Source organism: Filicampus tigris, chromosome 3, assembly GCF_054856515.1.
Source record: "Filicampus tigris isolate MCC_2025a chromosome 3, RoL_Ftig_1.0, whole genome shotgun sequence".
In the NCBI taxonomy this organism is placed as follows: Eukaryota; Metazoa; Chordata; class Actinopteri; order Syngnathiformes; family Syngnathidae; genus Filicampus; species Filicampus tigris.
Window position 1 is genome coordinate 22,940,321 of NC_141219.1, and position 21,068 is coordinate 22,961,388.

Here is a 21,068-nt window from a genome sequence, read left to right on the forward strand (position 1 = left end):
ACTCTCGCTCTCTCTCTCTTTCTCTCTCTTGTTGCAGGCCAGCTGGAGCGGGGGCGTTCCCTTCAGCTGTGCACCTGTGGCCAATGTTAATCAGTGGAGTTTAAAAGGACTCCGTTTTCCTACTTGCCTTGTCGGATTATTGATCTTTTTTGTCTCACAGTGTTCTATTTATTATTCCTCGTCACTTTGACTGAGCATTTTGGGTTTCGTGTTATTGGATTTTTGCTATCTCGTTTATATTTTTTCAGCTGAACAATTCTCCTTGCCTTTTGTAAGAGATTTTTTTTGTTTTTGTTTCTACTTGATCCTTCCCTGCTTTCTCTCGCCAGCAATTTATGTTTAAACTTTGTCGGCCCTTCGTTTTTGTTAATAAAACCTTTTTGTATTTGCAACTTCTCTGATTATGCATTGTTGGGATTCACACACCATTGTCCGCTTGCGTCGGACGTAAGAAATTCATGACAGTGCAGGGAATAGATACAACATGGCAACCGTAAACCATTTACATCTACTGCCGTTGTCAGGCATACTTATGAATGACTTTTTTTCAACGGTGATACGTGGGGGACGATGTGCTGCTGCTCCACTGAAAACATCAAACTACTTTTCTAATGCACAACCACCAGTAGATGCCATTGATGCCCCATTTCTCAGCACAGTTTTTGAGTCCGTTGGGCGAAATGGCTGCATTTTGTGCAACCTACCTTTTTCCTCCTGCTGATTATAAAAGAACGGTAAAAGGTAGAATCAAACTTTTTTTTTCGAGAGAGAAAATATAATACAAAACCCCATACAATACTGTCCAAAAACTGGAAATGAATTAATACAGTAGCACATATGTCAGTCAGGAGGAGTGGCCGTGAAGATTAAAAGGTTATTAATATACTTTATAGTGTAAATAATTATAGCATCAGCAATGTTATCTGGCTGTCTGCATAATAATGCTGTGTTTTCATTTCAACCAGAGCTGTACATCGGCTCTCTGTCCTCAGGTTTGCGTCCTGCATATTCAATCGACCCACATGGTCCCAGTCGGTCAGAGTCAGCCAACCGGCGTCGAGAATGGACTTAACCGATACTGCGGCACATGCAGGTGCCGCACTCGTGACACGCGGTCGAGTAAGGAAACAATAGAAAATAAAAGGGTGCGGTTCCACAGACGCAATGACATGTGTGCCATATTCTTTTTATTTCACCGATGACAATGCTGTGCGTGTGTGTGTGTGTGTGTGTGTGTGTGTGTGTGTGTGTGTGTGTGTGTCTGTCAGTTGTTTTTGTTTGATATTTTTTCTTTGTTTGTCGTGACGTAAAGATTACGTTCTCGACGCCATTTTGATGGCGCCTGCGAGGGACGGGCCGGGACCACGTGGGTCTATTGAATATGCAGGACGGAAACTCGGGGACGGAAGAAATGCAGCTCTGATTTTAACTTTGGAGATCTGGACAATAAATGTTCTCAAAATTGCGCCATGCCTTGTTTTACTATTTTTTTTAATCAATTCAGCTTTGCTAAACGACCATACAGCCTGATATTTTTTGTAATGTGTTATTCTGTAAAGACTCTCATTACATTATTGTATATTTAGCAATCTAGTGCCAAGATATATTGAATAAATCAAAACAGAAATAAAAACAGATGTCAATATTTTGTCACAAGTGGATTTTGGTCACACTAATCATTCGTCTTGCGTGTGATGTGGTCGCAAGGCGGCTAAAAGTTCATTCCAACCAACTCGGCGAAATGGGCAAATGACAAAAATTGCCTCTGCACGCTTCAAACACGCCACTAGTTACCCAACTGCGCGTACTTACTTGCATTGGGAATACCCGGTGGGAATGCTGTGCACTGCATATGTTCGGTCTGCAAAAAGCTTTAAAAAAAAAAAAAAAAAAAAGCATGTTCGGTCTGGATGAAGAGGAGAAGAAGAAAAGGAAGGAGATGAAGAGGGAGACAAAGAAAAAGAAGGAGAAGGACACAAACACAGAGACAGAGAGAACAGAGGGGGAGCTCAGCTAAAGAGGATGTAATCAATACGGCGCGTGGTGGCAAGTGGTTCGTCAAACCGTTAAACCAGAAGTGGGTGCCCATTAGGGCTGCCACAAACGATTATTTTGCTAGTTGACTAATCACTAACAGTAGTCGAGATTAGTCGACTAATCGGAAAATATATAAATCGCGGCAAATCGCAGCAGCAAGCTTATAATAAGCCTCATTCGCTTACATCTTAAATTCTTTATGTACAAACTAATCATGAAGACAAGACGATAGTACATTCAACTTGTATTAAACTTTGCAACTCAAGCCATCATTCCCGACATGTTTATAAATAAAGAGCGACTTAAATTGATGGCGATACTCTGGCCTTAAAATTTTTAGCTGTAATTCTTTAGTGCGTTTCAAAATTGAACCAAACTATACACTATGCAGAGTTGCACTAATATAGTAAAATTATCTATGAAGACAAAAAGAAGTACTTGTATACATATCTCACTCTTCTTGGGCACCAAGGCTTTTTTTTTGAACGGAAGGTCGTGAAATCAGAGGAGTAAATTGGGAAAATGGTCTGTGCTAAAGAAAACTAAAATAAACAATTGTATTTGTTTTTAATTTTGTGTTAATTTAAACTTTATCTAAAAGGTTTTGTTATTCTTTTCACTAGTATGCATAATTTAAAAGTAGTAAATTGATCTACACAATCAGTGTGGTATGCACCTGTAACAAAAAAAGGAAGACCTTTTTTTTTGCACTATAACATAGTATATTACAACAAACTTAATTATGTGTTTTATTGTAATGTGATGCCGATGAGTGGAACATGTCGTTTTTGTGTTGAGTCCTGATATTTCCCAGTTCATGAACGCATCACTCCGTTCGCGAGTGAGAGAAAGAGAGAGAGACAGCAAGCGTACGCTTCCTACTTCGATGTCCACCACGGGCATAAACACACAGAGTTGTGGTTGTTAATCAACGCGAATTTACTGATTAATGGCTGCTTAATCCATAGAAGATACTACGACGTGTTAGCGTACCAAATAGGACATTGTGTTACAGCGTTACATCAAACACACAACGTAACATGTGTATGCTCACTGCAGCTAGCTTTTAGACACAACTGTGCCTATGTCAGACATGAAATCTGGCATAAGCACAAACTTGTTTCCCTATTTCAAATGATTGGGCCTCCCCATCTGCTGCCATGAAAGGCAGGTTTGCATTGTATTGGGTATATTTGGTGAAATGCGCCGTAACTTTCAGACTCTGTTGCCAACACGAATGGCCCTTACAGTGTAAGGCTTACACTACTTTACCCACAATGCTTCTGTTTACACCAGGATTACCTTCACTGCGCATGTGCGTTGCAGCCTGCGGGAGAAGAGCGAAACGCAGCTGTCTCGAGAGAAAAATAATGTGCCAAATAAATAAATATATAAATAAACGACGCGTCGATGATTAAAATTAATTGTTGACGATTTTGATTGTTGACGTCGTCGTGATTACTCGACTAATCATTGCAGCCCTAGTGCCCATTAGGTAAGCGTTTTGAATGAGCTTAAAATAAACCTTTAACCCATTAAGGCCGGGAGCGCATAACGGCGTTTCTACCACCAGAACAGGGAGCGCTGTTGCGTCTTTCCACTCTTAAAGCCGGGAGAGCGTATACGTCATTTTCTTTTTTTTTTTTTTTAATCCAATTCTCGGTCTCTTAACCAATGACATCACAATCAGAATATACACATGACTGTGTCGTGAGCCCGCGGAGGATTTTCTGGAATTCTTTCGAGTCATAATGGCGGACGCTGTCGATCGTGGGAGCTCCGAAATGAGTAACGGCAGTGATAAAGACGACGCGTTTTTGGACTTTGAACCAGTCGAACATGATATATGGTTAAGATATATGTTTGTACAAACTGACAATGTCAACATCTTTGTAACTGAATAGAGGATGGTAATTACCACTCCATTTTTATAAATTAAAAATATTGCTTCTCTTGCACTGACACTTATTTTTTGTATCTTTGATTGATCCGGCCTATGTGAAAGTCACATGTCTAATGTCTTAAATTATTTTGGAATGATGTTTCTATCTGCTACAGGGCCCGAGATATTAATTATTTTGTAGGTGTTGAATTTCTGGGAAAACTTCAGGTTTTCAAGAGTAATTCCAAAGACGACCTTCGGTTTTGGGGAGCTTTTGAGGCAGACGCTTTAGGCTTTAATGGGTTAAATAAACCTCTACCGTTAGCATCTCTCCCCTGGCGTCATGCACGGATGCTTGCTTTTTATTTGGAGAGTGGGGGGGTGGGGCAGACATAAGGACTGAACCACTTAAAAGGACCAAGACTGACGAGGTCGGAGGATGAGAATTTTTATGAATAGGTATGGAGGGATGAGGACGGAAGGATACCCATGTCTCAGACGGACAGGCACAAAAGGGTCAAGTCCCCAGCTTTGTTCATTTATCCTGTATAGGAAGCATATTTTGGGAATGTTGGAAGACTACCGGTGATAGGAAAATGAATTAGTTTAGAATAACTTGACTACAGTGAACTCAGAAAGTATTAACATTTCTTAGAGCCTTATTACCATAAAGATAAAGCCCAAACTGAATTTTAAAATAAATTCCACCTTCAAAAATATGAACAATTTAATTATACTCAAATTCAGCTTTATTATTGAGATACACTGTAATATGGAATGTAGATTGTGAGGAAATATTCCTTTACAATATTTGTTCATACGTGTATAAAAATGTATGACATCGAAATACTTCCTGAATGCATTGTACTTTCACACAATACTTTAGTATATCATAACGCGGCTCTGTAATTCTCCTGGGCAGAAGAGGTGCCTGTCATGATTTATAGAGTAAATAATAAGCCTATGCTGGTAATGCTGAGAGTGCAGCATATTAAAAAAGATACAAATATTTGCATTTCTTTGTGAGGTCAAATTTCCATTGACGCTGTAAAGCTTGATAGGGTAATTTATTCTTGTAGACCCATAAAAGCTTTAGAGGGAATCAGTTTGGTATTAATTAACTTCTTTCCTTGACCCAATCCACAGCACAACAAATGCATCAAGCTTGAAAGTCAATTCTTATTCTTCATATTCTTTATACTGATTTAAAATTGGCGCTGGTTTTGAGCTATACAATTTGTGTGTGTGTGTGTGTGTGTGTGTGTGTGTGTGTATATGTGTATATATATATATATATATATATATATATATATATATATATATTCAAATTGCAATCAAATAATTAAGGGGGAATTTAAAGAACATTTTAGGCCAAACGACGCCATTAGCAACAGCTGCTTGTCACTAAGGAACCTTGTTACCTGAGGTGGTAGCCTGACTGTGTGTGTTGCTTGGTGATAATTTGGCAGTGGGCATAAAGCCAGCACATGGGTGCATCACTGTTTGGTTTGTCTTTGCAGTTCAGTGAAGGGGAGATTTGATATTTTCTTTCCCACTGTAATGCTGTTCTTTTAGCTGTAGCTTTTGCCCTGGGAACACTCACAAATGGGTCTTATGCTGCAGCTGCCAGAATCCTGCTACGTGATCTAAAACCAATTTCACAATTTGAATAAGCTAACACTTATTTTCTTATCTTTCTCTTGCAGTCCAAAAAAATCCAGGCTCAACTGAAAGAACTGCGGTATGGGAAAAAGGATTTAATTTTTAAGGTAAGCTCACACTGAAGGGTGGCTAGCTTGAAAGAAGTCCCATACCAGAACTACGGAATTATTTGAGACCACCTTGGAAATATGGCTCCTTCACAGGCGACACCCAAATTAATTTACTCTCCAATTACAAAATCCCTTCCGGTAAGGCAGTTAATCGCACAGTCAACTGGCCGGACCTTAGTCTACATCTAGTTTATCTCTTTTTTTTATCTTTATCTGTAAACTCCATAATATCTGTCTCAGGCATGCATTATATGTTGATAAGATATTATGAGATTCTCTTAAAAGACCTTGCAAAGGGAATTCAGAAACTGGTTTCTGGATGTATTATACATGTTTAAGATAATTCTTCGGGTTGTGGGGGACTTGTTGCTTGAGCTTCACTTGGTTTTCTGGACTGTGCTTAAAGTTGGACTACCAGGATCTTGAATCTATTAGAACTACGAGAGCAGTCATTTTTACAGATGGCACTTTTGTTGTGCTCTGGCAATAACTTGATCGACTAAAAATATTTTTATTCACTGCTCGAGTGTGTAAAACAGGTATTTTGTTTATTAAAATTTGGGGGTAGATTTTAATGTAAATTATGTCATAAACAGTTGATGGAGCGCCGAGATTGTCCCGTGCGGCTCTCGATCTCGGTGCATGCGTGTCGTGCTGTTATTAAAATACAGCTGGTTTGGAGCCATAAGGAAACGAGTCGCAAACGGCAACCCGGAACTCTTTTTTTCCTACATCGGGGACTAACGTCATCAAGCACCACATAAGCTGATCATTTTATTGATTTCGACTGTGGCATGTACACATGATTTAGACTCACGGTCGTAATGGCCTTCCAAGGGGCACCATAACTACGATGTGGCCCGTGACAAAAATGAGTTTGCCACCCCTGTAGTAGGCGATAATCTTTTGAAAAATAGTCAGACTAAGCAGCCCTTTTTTTTCGTCTTTTTCGTCTATGTAATCGGCGGTTTTCGTGGTGAACCCCAAAATACATAAAGTTTTCTCATTCTGTGTTATCTCCCTTGTTTTATTTTTAGCCTTGAATGATGGCTGTGTTTACTGGCTTTGGTCATGTGACCCTTTGTAAATAGTTTTTGTCACATATCCGCATCAGCCTTGTTGCTCATTGTCACCCGAGTAACCTTGAACAGACTGGTCTTTTACAGTTTACGGAAATATGACAAACTTTGATGTATAAAACCAATAATGGGTACTGTATTTTGTTTTGTTTTTTTGTATTAGAGGAAAAAAAGCCTTTTGCTAGCTTTCTTTTCAATGTTATCTGTATTCTCTGTGTGCAATGATTGAAAGCCTGGCAGGGGAGGACGGAGCGGATGAGACAAGAATGCAGGAAAGAGTCACTCAAGATCCGAAATGTCATCAGCCTCACATGGGGATGTCAGCCAAGACACCTTGCCCGTGAGGAAATTGAATTGGCTATAACAGCTGTTGTACCGTAGCAAAATTCAATTTATGTGATGACAGTACACAAAAATTACAACCCTCTCACAAAATTGGCAAAAAATACAAATATAAACACTAACCACAATGGGCACTTTATATTTTATAAAAGCACATACTGTATGGTGGGTACAACAAAACAGTGGCTGGACTGCCCATCTGGCATTCAGGGCAGATGCCCGGTGGGTCAGTGTATTTTGGGGCTGATGCGGTGCTTTTTAATGATTGTTTTCCTTCATTTTACCCCAAGAGACCAGCGCACAATTAAGAGGGAGCAGACCAATAAGCCATTTATAATATAGACAGCAAACAGCTGTGTGGAATTTGCATGTTCTCCCCATGCCTACATGGGTTTTCTCCAGGCACTCCGGTTTCCTCCCACATTCCCAAAAAATGCACGGGAGGTTAATGTAACACTCTAAATCAGGGGGGTCCAGCTCCGGTCCTCAAAAGCCGCTTTCCTGCCTGCTTTCCAGCTCTCCTTGCTGCAACACACCTGATTTAAATGATCAGCTCATCAGCAAGCTCTGAAGAAGCTTGATAACGATCATGATCTTTTGAAACAGGTGCGTTGCAGCTGGGATAGATGGAAAACGGGCAGGACACCGGCCCCTGAGGGCCGAGTTTGGACACCCCTGCTCTAAATTGTCCGTAGGTGTGACTGTGAATGTCAATGGTTGTCAATGTGTGCCCTGCAATTGACTGGCAACCAATTCAGGGTGTAACACGCCTACTGCCCAAGACAGCTGGAATAGGCTCAAGCACACCCGCGACCCTCGTGAGGAGAAGCTGCTTGGATAATGGATGGATGGGTCATTAATTACAGTATGCAAAACGTTGTCGGCTCTTATTTGCTGTTATCTAGCAATGCAATGCAATGGTACAGCCCCCCCCCCCACACACACACAAATTGCATTATCTAGTAAATTTAGCTCAATAAAATGTTGCTTTTTACTTTGGCTTGATTCTGCTTGTATTATGCGGGTGTTGAGCAAGATTCTGGATATGTGTGCATTTTATTTCATGAAACCCTGATTGGATGGTATGACAAACAATGATTTCTCAATCACAGAGGGGTTTGCGAGCATGCGCACACGCTTAAACCTGCGCGTACATGTACACATCCACGCGTGCGTGTGTGTCAAAATGCCCGGGCCAGTTATTTTTCATACCGGTCCAGACTTGCAACAAAATTAAATTGTAAAACCATCAGGGCAAAATGTTTCTATATAATAAAGTATAATTATAGATGAGGACAATAAGCGGTGTTGAAGATGACACTTGACGCTTTAAGTGCAATTATTTAAAGGACAACTTTAGACGAGATTCATGAATAGCATTTCGGCAGGCTATCACATGTTCAGAACTAACATTGTGACAAAGATGAAAAAGTTAGGATCAATTCACCCTTTTTGTATGGTCTGCATTTAATCAACAATTGGCAATGCTCACACCAAATGCAAATAGAAACTCATTTTAGGTTTGGTTTTTATTTTGTTGTTGGGTAATCCTCGCATTGTACTTATGTTCACTGCTAGCCTCTGAAAATGGAGTGTTTGAGTGTCTCAAACTGTTGGAAATGTCAGAAACAGCAGGACTTCAGATTATGGGTTGACCTGCTCTAGCCATTAACAGTCAGTGCTAAACTGCAAACACACTACCCAGGCAAGTTGATCTTTGCTTGTTCTCTATTTTATTGTACAAAAGCCTTAAGAGGAACTGCCCTTCCCATATTAAATGGCAGAAGAGCCTCCACTCTGCTAGTCCCCATTCAACTTTACCTCGGGGCTGTTTCTCCCCTGGCTTTCAGATGTAGAAGAAGAATGGTGGCTTGATGTAGTCGCATGCTTCATCTAGCAAAATGGCTTGTACCCCACTGACCTCACACCTCCATAATAGACTGACACATAAATATGGAGCTTTGAGTCAGTAACCTTGAAAGTCAGCATTTCTGGGTTCATCACCATGTCGCTGCATTCCTCAGAGGACTATCTGCTGATGATGCATGAAGAAATGGCTGCAATGGCTCTCTAAAATTCAACATTGCCATATGCATGCTTATGTGAACACATTCTTCTGTTGCCCTTTAGAAGTAATACTGAGAGCAGACTGCAAATCGCTATGCTTGTTAGCCAATCCAACCTGGGCTCATTATTTAGCACATCGTGTTTGCACTGTTTCATCTGACATGCTGAGCAACATTTTGCGTCTGTATTATCTGCTGTGATAAGTTGTAAACACATTCTGTGTGTTGTCCCTTCTGTAGCATCGTATTAAAATGTCCACTGCCAGCATTCTGACAGCAAAAAAACCCGTCACAAGTTCCTTTGAAGTATAGCGATTGAATGTTTTATTTCCGAGTCGCCATCAGTATTGTTCAAATAACATTAGTATCAGTGAATATGGCTACTTTTTATTTGTAGTGGCAATATTTTATAAAATATTCCACACGGATGTAAACCCTCAGAAAAAAAAAAAAAAAAACATTTTTGAGAGATGAGCCCTGCCCTTGTCTATAAAGGTATGACTCACCCATCGGGTCAAACTTAACTCAGCGCTTTTACAACATATGCAGCTCTAACAAAGCACTTTAAAGGACACATAAGATAAAAATGAACAATAATACAAACAAAACAAAACAATCTTTTTCTCCATGCCTACATAGGCTTTGTTGTTTGAAGCGGTTATAGATGAAAGAGAGGCAATTAGAAGTCTCCTTTCGCCAGTTGGTCAGCGATGTACGTCATGATCACAGCATGCATGACGTCACTCACGTCTGCTACAAGCTATGTTTCAAAGTAAACAAGCAACTGTAGCGTCCGATGGTGAGTAACATACACACATACAGAAAGAATGGTTCAATTATCCAGTTAATAATAGGTGGCTTTGAAAAAGTAAAATAAACAGGTCAATACAAAGATTAATAATTGCCTTTTTAAACATAATGTGGTTAGTAGGGCGATATGGCTGAAAAATGTTTTACAAGTATTTTCTATATTGATAATTATTGATTGTGTTATACCTTTTTAAAACAAGAAAAACACCAAACTGTTTTTGTACTGTATACAGTGTAATGTGCAAAGTCACTCCTCCAGCTGTAAATGCTTATTTGCTGAAGACGCTACTTTAAAGCAGTATCGTTGATAGTTACATTAACGTTCATTCAGTGTTCATACAATGTAAGCGTAGTGAACTATTATTCTGTCGCAGTGCATGCATTACCCTTGCCCAACCGTCTTAGGACGGCTGTAGGGGGACATGCAGTGGAGCAGGCAGTAGAATGGAGCAGAGGTGGGCATACCGTCAGACTGACGGACTGGTCACGGATGGACGGGCATTTTGCTGAAAATTGATGAAGGACAAGATACATTTTAAAAATGACCGACTGACGAATGACGAAGTGGGTTTTCATCCGTCAGTGTAATTGTCACTGAACACGCCGGTCAGTGACGGTCCTTCAGTCTGTCACTGACTAACCGTTAGTCCGTCACAGGCACACACCCCTTCTTCTGATATTTTTTTATGAGAGATCAACTGATGGACCAACGGACTTCTGACGGACTGACCTGACGGACTGACAATTACAATTCAGTTGCTCATGAAAAATTACGGACTGACGAATGACGGACGGATATCCTGGCCGCTGACGACTGACGACAATCTCCTCATCCGCAACTCCTCCAGCCATCCATCCAGCCACACCATCGCAGACAGTCCAACAGCACTGACATTTCCGCTGAACATGGGGCTGTTGCAAAAATGCTGCCGATTTAGGCGCAAAGTAAACATGTGCCCTGAAGCCGTAAAGCGGCGCTGGTCCAATAGCGCCGACATCCTCATCAATAGAAGCAGTGATTATGCAAATATGTGCTGCCGAAATCGCACAACCATCAAGCACCTATATTCTCCTTCAATCATTGTAACAGCCAAAAATGCTGAAAACAGTCACCAACGGATCCATACGACATACAATGGTAAAAGAGAAAAATGATTGGAAAATGCAAATGAAAGTGAAAAAATAAATAGAGCTCATGTAGCAGGCTGCCAACTCAAAGGCGCCATCTTTGAACTCCCAAACAAACATCACCGTTCAGTTGTAAACACACTTGACCTCATTCAAATTATGAAGTTGTGCGCTGAAACCTACATTCTAATGAGGTGAATTTTGCAAATATTCAAAGGTTCAACAATGTGACTAACTACATATGCGGCCCAGTTACTGTAATACTATTGAGAAGTCTCTACAAACCAATTCATTGCGCTTACTATTTGATGGCTTAGACGACCTTGGCTATTTCAAGCATCAAGAATGTTTCATTTCAAAGGCCAGTAAAAGAAACCTAATAAAAGATAATGATTGAAAGCAAGGTCAGTTTTAGTTTTACACAATATGCATGCAAATTATCATAATTTTTTTCCATCATAATGGTAAAGCTATTAATAATGAGATTCATTTGGCTCTTCAGTTGATGGGCTTTTTGTGTGAAATAAGTGTCTCTCCTGTTCATTATTCAGGTCAGAGATTAAATTTGAGCAATGATAGTAATTATGGGTCTTGTGTGTCATACATACAGTATAAAACACTGCACTGTAATACAGTGTAGAATGTAATATTTTAACTCTCGGCCAGACAAAATGCCATTTTATGTATGTACTTTGTACAATATCGGGTAAAACAGCAAGTTTGTACTAATTTACTGGTTGCTGGTGCAAGTCTTCAAATATTTATACAGTACTGTATGTATATGTATATGCATATGTGTGTGTATATATATATATATATATATATATATATATATATATATATATATATATATATATATATATATATATACATGAGAGAGAGAGAGAGAACGTTGGTGTTGAGAGTGCTCTGGAAAGAAGATGCTGAAATGCTCTTTTGACTCAAAAGTTATGTATTTTTCTAGGGAGAGCAGCTAATGGATTTGGAACACAAGTTAACCATAGCCAAGGAGGAATTAGAGAAGACTGCTCTTGACAAGGTGAGTACTTTTCATGCTTTAGCAGGACTCCTTTATTTCAAATCCCCTTGAAATGTGCCCTCGAATTCACAATTGTTGACATCTTGAATACATGATGAAATACATCATAACAAAAGTCAAAGTCAAATCTGTCAGACAAATGTTTGGCAAGTCTCTGGAATTACACTATTGGACTTCAGGTCAAATGACCTTGGAAAAGCATCTGTGAAGAAAGTGGAAGGTGAGAAGGACACAGCTGGAAAATAGGAACGATGCTAAAATGCTGAGTCCTTGGGACAGAATATAACAATGACAAGGAACTTTCACACACACATACACACACACCGTCTTCGAACATGATGCTACACGTTCTCCCCACCCATTAGAGTAGGAATTTCTATGTATACAATTAGGGACCACCCTAAAAAAACCTGAACCTGACAGGCACCCTTGATTTTTTTTTTTGGGGGGGGGTTGCTGTAGTTAGTCCTACTTTTCTAGTTTGTTAGCAATTTTTAAAGATTTTTGTTGTTGTTGTTGTTTCGCAGTGCTATTTTCAGGCCGGCCCGGTCCCTATCCCTCACAGATATCGGAGGATCCATTGTACCATTAACCGACAGGCCAAAATAGTCTGAGCTAAAACATAAGGCTAAGAAGGTTATGTAACTGCAGTCAGTTTACCTGCCCTCCGCTTATATACATTTTTAGTCTGAGGTGCAGACCTGCAACAGAGAATCAGACAAATCGAATAATTTGGTTACAAAAACAGACGAAGCAATGGACTGCAACCTGGAGGGGACTGAGAGCCGGCAATATAGTTGAGTGAAGTGACAGTGGAAATGGAACAGATTTGAACCATTCTTTTTGTATTTGTGTTATTGAACAATGGACAAAGTATTTGGCTCTGAGAAAAATGCAGTTGTTTGTTTATATTCAAATTCAGCTTGTAGCCAACACAAGTGATGTCAAACACACTGCGATCACAAGATTACAATTTCAGCATCGCAGCCTGCAACTTCTATGATCTCGGCTGCCTCCTACTTATTTAGTTATTTATTTAAAAATTTAGAGCACGAGTGCCCAACCAGTCGATCGCGGTTGACAGTTAGACCGCAGACTTGCCACAAAGTCGAAGGCAAGGGGTGTATGGGATTTTAAAAAAGTTTTTGGAGTGTGTGTGTGCATGTTATTATCATTATATTTTTGTGTTGGTGTACACTGCAGCCTATACATCAGACGCACGTCCACAAAAAAGTAGGTCACCTTTAAATACGGTGGTGCATGACTTGCATTAAGGGGAAGTTGTTAGCAGTTGCTTGCAGCTAGTTATCAGAGACGTTTGGATACTGTATACATTTTTTTATTTATTCTCAATCAAAGCTTGTTTGTTTGATCTGCAATGCAATGATGCCACAGGCAAAGAAAGGGAATGTGGAGCAGCATTTTAAAACGGCACAAGTGAGCTACTATAGGGATGTTCCTGCATTATACGCACTACAAAAGTGTTTATCTACCTCCGTTTCCGAGTGTCATGTCTTCCACTAAGGTTGGCAGTGATTTAGTTTTTCAAACTCAGAGATATACATGTCCTTTATTTAGTTTATCTCTGTGTTGTGTTCATGTTGGGGTCAGTTATGGCTATAGCTCACATCATGCAGATTAGCATGCATCTGTGCTTATGCGCACACGTACATGCGTGAATGCGTGCAAATGTGTGTGTATGAGAAAAGAGCAGAGAAGCAATGTAATGCCTAGTGATTGTATGACAACAACAAGAAATGTTGTGCGGTTAGTGCCTGTAGGCTGCAAAAGTTGTGGGTTTGCGATGTTGCTAGTGAACTGGTCGATCGCGGGAGGTTGGCTGCTTGAAAAGTAGATCTTGTGTCAAAAAAGGTTGGGAAACTGTTTTAGAGATAGGTATCTCATAAAATCAGTTAATCAAGTAGGTATGTGCATGACAAGAGACATGGAGGAATTCAAAAATTGTCCTATGTCTAATCTCGTTTGGGTACAGGAGTCTCAGCTGAAGGCTCTAAAGGACACTGTTCACATCTGCTTCTCAGCTGTCCTGCACAACCAGCCCAGCAGGAGCCACAGATTTCCCACCTCCCCCTCCCATTTGTACAGATACTCATCACTCATCAACAGCTCCAGAGTCACCTTTCAACAGCCCCATGCCAAGGTAATTCAGTATTTCACTCAGTGCCATCTGATTTAATGCTTATCAAAAAGAAGCACTTTTGTTGTCAAAATTAGTCCAATATATTTACTGCAGACCTACGGAAGAGTGATTCTCAGCCGTCCTTGAACTAACAGTATGTGTCATGAAGAATGTCAATGCATGCAAAGATATAACACAGACCAAAATGTATTGTTGTCCCTTGAAATTGATGGTTCTACTTTTTTGGGAAGGAAGTCAAACTGCTGTAAAATCTTGTTCTTTTTTAGTTTCAGTCTACTGACCGCATGTATTCCTATCTAATTTGCAACTCGCAAGGAATCGATTGCTTGATTTTAGATCTACACACTATCATCTTTGGAGTAGTGACAAGTAGTGCAATAGTATAATTGTGTGAAGGTGAAGGCCTTCACACATATATTATTCCTACAGTTTATTATTATTATTCCACTCCACTTTTTTGGCGTGCGACTCCTTCCACATTTTTCACCCGATTCACTTCATTCAAGTTTCAAAACATTCAGAAGATTCATGCCTTCCGGAGTAGTATTTTTTTTTTACGTTCCCCAAATTTACTGTTTCCCCAATATTTCCCATTTTTCACCCCCAAAAAAAAACATTTCCCATTTCCACCATTCCAATGTCAAATTCACAATATTCAACTCACATTGGAAAAGCTATTAAACACACCCACAATTCCTACTTCCCAAAAATTCAACTTATTCACCCATAAAAGCCCCACAAAATTCCACCATTCATTCCCATTGCCATATTCAACAATTCACATTTACATCATCCATCCATCCATTATCTACACCGCTTATCCTCACAAGGGTCGCGGGCGTACTGGAGCCTATCTCAGCTGTCTTCGAGCAGTAGGCAGGGGACACCCTGAATTGGTTGCCAGCCAATCGCAGGGCACACGGAGACAAACAAACATTCACACTCACAATAACATATAGGGACAATTTAGAGTGTTCATTTAATCTAACATGTATGTTTTTGGAAAGAGGGAGATGGAATGGTGCCTCCTACACTGATAAAAAAAACAATTCCCAATATCCATACAAACAAACATCCACACCCACAAACACACCTAGGGGCAATTTAGAGTGTCCAATCAACTTACCATGACATTTACATCATTCCAATTTGAAATTCACAACATTCATCTCATTCGACTCATATTGGTAAAGCTTTTCAACACACCCCAAATTCCTATTTCCAACTCATTCAACTCATTCACCCTTAAAAAACCCACAAAAATGCAACTATTCACCATGCATTTCCATTGGCACATTCAACTTTTCACATTTATACCATTCCATCCATCCATCCATCCATTATCTGTACCGCTTATCCTCACAAGGGTCGCGGGGCGTGCTGGAGCCTATCCCAGCTGTCTTTGGGCAGTAGGCGGGGGACACCCTGAACAGGTTGCCAGCCAATCGCAGGGCACACAGAGACAAACATCCGCACTCGCAATCACACCTAGGGGCAATTTAGAGTATCCAATCAACTTACCATGCATGTTTTTGGAATGTGGGAGGAAACCGGAGTACCCGGAGAAAACCCACGCAGGCACGGGGAGAACATGCAAACTCCACACAGGGAGGCCGGAGCCGGGCTCGAACCCACGACCTCTGAACTGTGAGGCGGACGTGCTAACCAGTCGACCACCGTGCCGCCTTATACCATTCCGATTTCCACAAATTCAAGTCATTCAACTCATTCAGCTCACATTCAGCTTTTCAACACCCCCAAAATTCCTACTTCCCACATATTCAAGTCATTCACCCTTAAAAACCCCACAAAAGTCAATTATTCACCATTCATTTCCAATGGCACATTTAACTTTTCACATTTACAGCATGATAGTGTAGTGGTACACACGCCTGAGTTGTGTGCGGGCAGCGTGTGATCGATTCCCGCTCAGTGACAGTGTCTATGTGTGCCCTGCGACTGGCTGGCGACCAGTTCGGGGTGTAGTCTGCCTTCGCCCATTGACGGCTGGGATAGGCTCCAGCAACTCCCCGCGACCCTGTATAGGATAAGCGGTTTGGAAGATGACATGACATGACATGACATGACATTTACAGCATTTCAAATTTCACAATGGACAATTCGACTTCATTTCCATTGGAACAATAGAATTTTCATATTTACACCTTCCCAATTTCCACAAATTCAAGTCATTCAACTCATTCAACTCACATTCAGCTTTTCAGCACCCCCAAAATTAGTACTTCCCACACATTCAACTCATTCACACTTAAAAATACACAAAAATTCAACTATTCATCATTCGGGTTACTGAGCCAGTGCGGCGGCTATTTTGGGAAGGGACATTAGCCAGAGTGGGGATACTCACCCCGAGGTCTCCCCAGTGCGGCGGCCATCTTGGACAGGGACATTAGCCAGACTGGGGATACTCACCCCGAGGTTTCCCCAGTGCGGCGGCCATCTTGGATAGTGACCCAGAAGTGACCCAAATGACCCTAAAATGAACCGGAAGTGACCCAAATGACCCTAAAATGAACCGGAAGTGACCCAAATGACCCGGAAATTAACCGGAAGTGACTTAAATGACCCGGCAATTAACCGGAAGTAACCCAAATGACCCGGGAATGGTCCGGAAGTGACCCAAATGACCCGGAATCGACCGGAAGTGACCCAAATGATATAATGAATAATAATCAGTTTTTCTAAATGTACAAAATAATTGTATGCAGTAGTTTTTTAATGATAGTGTACAGTCTACAAATCACCATCCATGATAACGCCGCAAATTTCACATTCTGCTAGTTCCACAAGTGTATACGGTACTTACTGAGCATCTGCATTGCACCACAACACATGCATCACACCACAATTTTTGTGTACTTTCACTGTACCAAGCAGTTGTGTCAAGTCCAATCAGAGTTTGCGTTGGTTCTGATTTCTGAAAAGCAGGCACTTTGAAATCTACTGGTCAGCCGCAGCACTGCTGTGCTTTATCTGCCATGATTCTGGTGAGCAATTCTGTCTTTAAGAGGCTTTTCTCCCGTCAAAGCAGTCACAATTTGCTCTGCGTCCCTTCAGTGGGTGCCTCAGAGATTTGACATGCTACGAAGATGTTTTTTCCCATTTCTTTCCCTTATCATGTCACAGTTTCACCATCTCCTCCAGTGTCAGCGACATTGTGAAAAACAAGAGTCTGCAACTGACGCTTTTGTGCTCACACTCAAACACTTAAAACAGAATGATCCCATACAAGTGATTCTTTATGCCACCTTTTTTCCTTGTGTACCACTTTTTTGTAAAACAAACACACTCAAAACATTTCAAAACAAAAAAAAAGGGTTGGGTTTCTGCATACGGCTTCTTCGTTTGCATTAAAAACAGCCACACTCTACTTGGGGGAAGATTCTCCCTCTATTATCTCCATTATCTCCTTTAAGTGTTGTACTCTTTGACTGTCTGTCTGATAAATCTGAGTCAGCCCTTGCTGTAAAGATTACTGGGGTGCTCCATCTGTCCACTCTGTCTGCTTATATGGAGGTGTGCCAGATCTCATTGAAATCCCTGCCAAATTGTTTTAAAATTATGTGCTCTGAGCAGCACATCATTGCAAGAGAATGGTCCACAACTACAGTATGTTTGGTAACAAAAGATCACACTCCTCCAACTTGGCAGAAATGCCGTGCTGCAAATGCTGATTTACTGAAGACACGATTATGTTTTTTCCAATGTCCATTTTGTTTTCTGTAAGATCCATGACTAAAATCACTAAAAACAAGCATGTGTGGCAGCCAGGTTAAGTGTGTGTGTGTGTGTGTGTGTGTGTGTGTGTGTGCGCGTGTGTGTGTGCGTGCGGGGGTGCGTGTGTGTGTGTGTGTGTGTGTTTTCTGCATGAGAAAAATGGTCAAAGGCTCTAGCTTGTGATGAGTTTGGTGGGCTATTATTGATACATTAGAACTGTGGGTTTTAAAAGTGGCTATGCATACCCCTGGGGGTACATGAAGGCACATCAGAGGGTATGTGAGATTTTAAAATATTTAATAAGTAGCATCCAGGCAAGAACATAGCTTCATCACAGCAGTTGTGTCCCTGCCACCGAGAATGACAAAGATCCTTTATGTGGCGCAAGCCCAAGTGTCTCACTAAAACTCAGTTCGGTGCAACAATGCAATTCACGGTTGATATTCGGTAATGTGATCAGTGTTCTTTTTAATTCTGAAATATCAATTTTAAGATGTTTTTTTTTTGTTTATTTGTTTGCTTTTGCAGTTTCTGATTATATTTCAAATTAGCTGAATGAATGCTTTTTGAGAACAGATATGTACCAGGATACCAAAAGGACATTTTAGGTTGAGAATTATGTTTAGCTGCGTAAATATTTATGTACAATTAAGTTCATTATTTTCTTGTATTCAGTTATAACATTTTATCTCCAAACAGTTCTAGAGTTAACACTTCAAATGGGGTTCCAAAGTTAAACCCTTTCACTAATGGCACTGCACTTGAGTACTTGGCTGAAAAAACATATCACACGGGGTACATCATTAGAAGCATTAGAAGCATCATCACAGCATTAGAAGGCCCACCAAAAAGTTGTAAATAAAACAATTTATTACAAAAAATGTTCCACCTGTAAAGAACCAAATCATGAAGGCTGATTGTATTGCTTCTTATATTATATCACTCAGTCTTGCCACTCACCACATGACACCCCTCAAGAACACCAAAAGACAAAAGAGGCCATTGAACATACAGGAGGGAAAACCTTTTGATGATTAGCCTGTTTATATTCTTGTAAGAATTGCTCATTTTTTATATGTTTAAAAAAAAATTCTTCCTTTTCAAAGAGAATGCCAATTTCCCACCAGATGACATTCGTGGCCAATTTCCCACCAGATGATATTTGTGTTTCATAAGCACACTTCAGAGTAGATTCAGCATTTGAGAACCAAAGAGGATAAAGTGCAGGGTACTTTGTTCAAGTGCTCAGTGACACCAATCTGTGTTTCTTGTTTGAGTTCATATAATGAGGCTTAAGCTCTCCTGGATGCCATAGTTTGGGCTCCTATGGACTTGGCCTCTCCCACATTCACAAAGCTCCACTCAGCGGTGAAAGATTCATTAGTGTGAGGATACAGATTACGATTGCAGTGGAAGTTGCTTCATATTTAAGAGTCTTGGGGAGAGAGCCACAGCTTGTGGTCCAATAGCATGCAATTTTCATCCAAGTAATGGAAGATGAAGATGATGGTCATAGGATTTGGAACACTGTTCTTGGAGAAGAAATCAGTCATTTGATTGCTCCTTTTTCCAAGAGAGTCTAACTGCAGCCCCCCATTCTCAGGCCCTTCCTGCCCATGTCCCTGCAGACCTCAATTCTCCACCACCATCAGCCTGGAAATATGTTCCATTTCTGTCAAACGCTCCTCAAATTGACTCTTGATATAAATATATTATATAGTTTCAAAAAAATCTGTCTTCTCTTGTTCAAAAGTACTATTAATAAAAATCATCTTAATATATAATATGTATGGTAGTAAAAAAAAAAAAAAAAAGCCTTTGTCCTCTCTTTGCCATTCAATTTGTTAAGGATTTTGAAATTTTGGAATACAATTTTCTGACGTTTGCAAACTAAAACTATGAATTAGGGGGCTTATTTTTCAGTTTCCCCAAAAAACGACAAACGTGTTTTCAAATTCAGCAGTATCTGCTCCTAGTGAATATAAAAAGGTCCTTTATTTCAAAGTGCAATAACATACAATCCGAAAAGTGATAGACGTGCCAGTTTACATTTTTAATGTGATTAAGCTCTTTTCTTAACAAAAGTTGAACATGTCAACAAGCCAAACCCTTCCCCCTCATTATGTATAAGAATTATTCATTATTAACACATGAGCAAAAACAGCATTTTAAATCTATTTCTTCCTCTATTGCTATACTACTGTGAACTGACTTTAATGGTTTCTGTCAAGAGATGAGAAATAATGCATGAAATGCTTACCCCCCTGAACTCTTTCTCTCTCTCGCAAAAGTCTTCTTGAGTGAGTTGCCTCCCCACCTAAAAAAGAAGAAAAAGTTTGACAGTGACTTTAAAATCGTTTGTACTCACGTATATTAAAATGTTTGTTTTAAACTCTCAAGAGACATTTTGCTGAAGTGAAGGAAACTACAATATAACATCCCTGAGCAGTTGGCTGCAACAGGCAGTTACATTTGGATCAGTGTCTCTTAATGCTGTAGCTTTTTTCACCTCTGCTTTAGACACGCAGTCTCTTTAAAAACAATGTGTCAACATTGATTTGCTTTTAAGAGGCTCATCTTCCTAACATTTGGCTTGAAAAATAATCATTTATTTACTGTGCCGCCTCAGCAGATCTTATCTCTATGAATTCTACTAAAAAAACATCAGCATACACAATATGGGAAACTGAGAGGATGAGCTTGAAAGAAACAAGTTAAAAATTCACAATTTTCTTCAAATCAAGCTCCAGTGCAATACTCATTATGCACAATAACATGTACATCATACCATCAAAACATTAAAAGCTATTACCCTAAAAATGCAAGGACATTAAAGAGGCTGTGTGAGGAAGGCAGTCCTGTTTCAGGGTTCTTAAAATGATTCAATAAAGTGTGACCGGCTTCTTGCCATCATACATAAATGTGTAGTAGTGTACAGTATGTAAAAAAATAATAAATTCACCAAAAATGCTTGCAATTTTTTACTAATGTATGATATTTGTACGTAAATGTAA

The 21,068-nt window shown here is 40.0% G+C and overlaps 1 protein-coding gene across 2 annotated transcripts in view; it reads left to right on the forward strand.

Moving 5' to 3' along the window:
• The window catches only part of luzp2 (leucine zipper protein 2), a 157,546-nt gene that overhangs the window by 124,405 nt on the left and 12,073 nt on the right, over nucleotides 1-21,068 (forward strand). For both annotated transcript variants that reach the window (XM_086026768.1, XM_086026769.1), the window contains exons 7-9: nucleotides 5,626-5,688; nucleotides 12,081-12,155; nucleotides 14,149-14,316. In XM_086026768.1, the coding sequence (XP_085882894.1) occupies nucleotides 5,626-5,688; nucleotides 12,081-12,155; nucleotides 14,149-14,316 (306 nt within the window). The remainder of the gene's footprint in view (nucleotides 1-5,625; nucleotides 5,689-12,080; nucleotides 12,156-14,148; nucleotides 14,317-21,068) is intronic.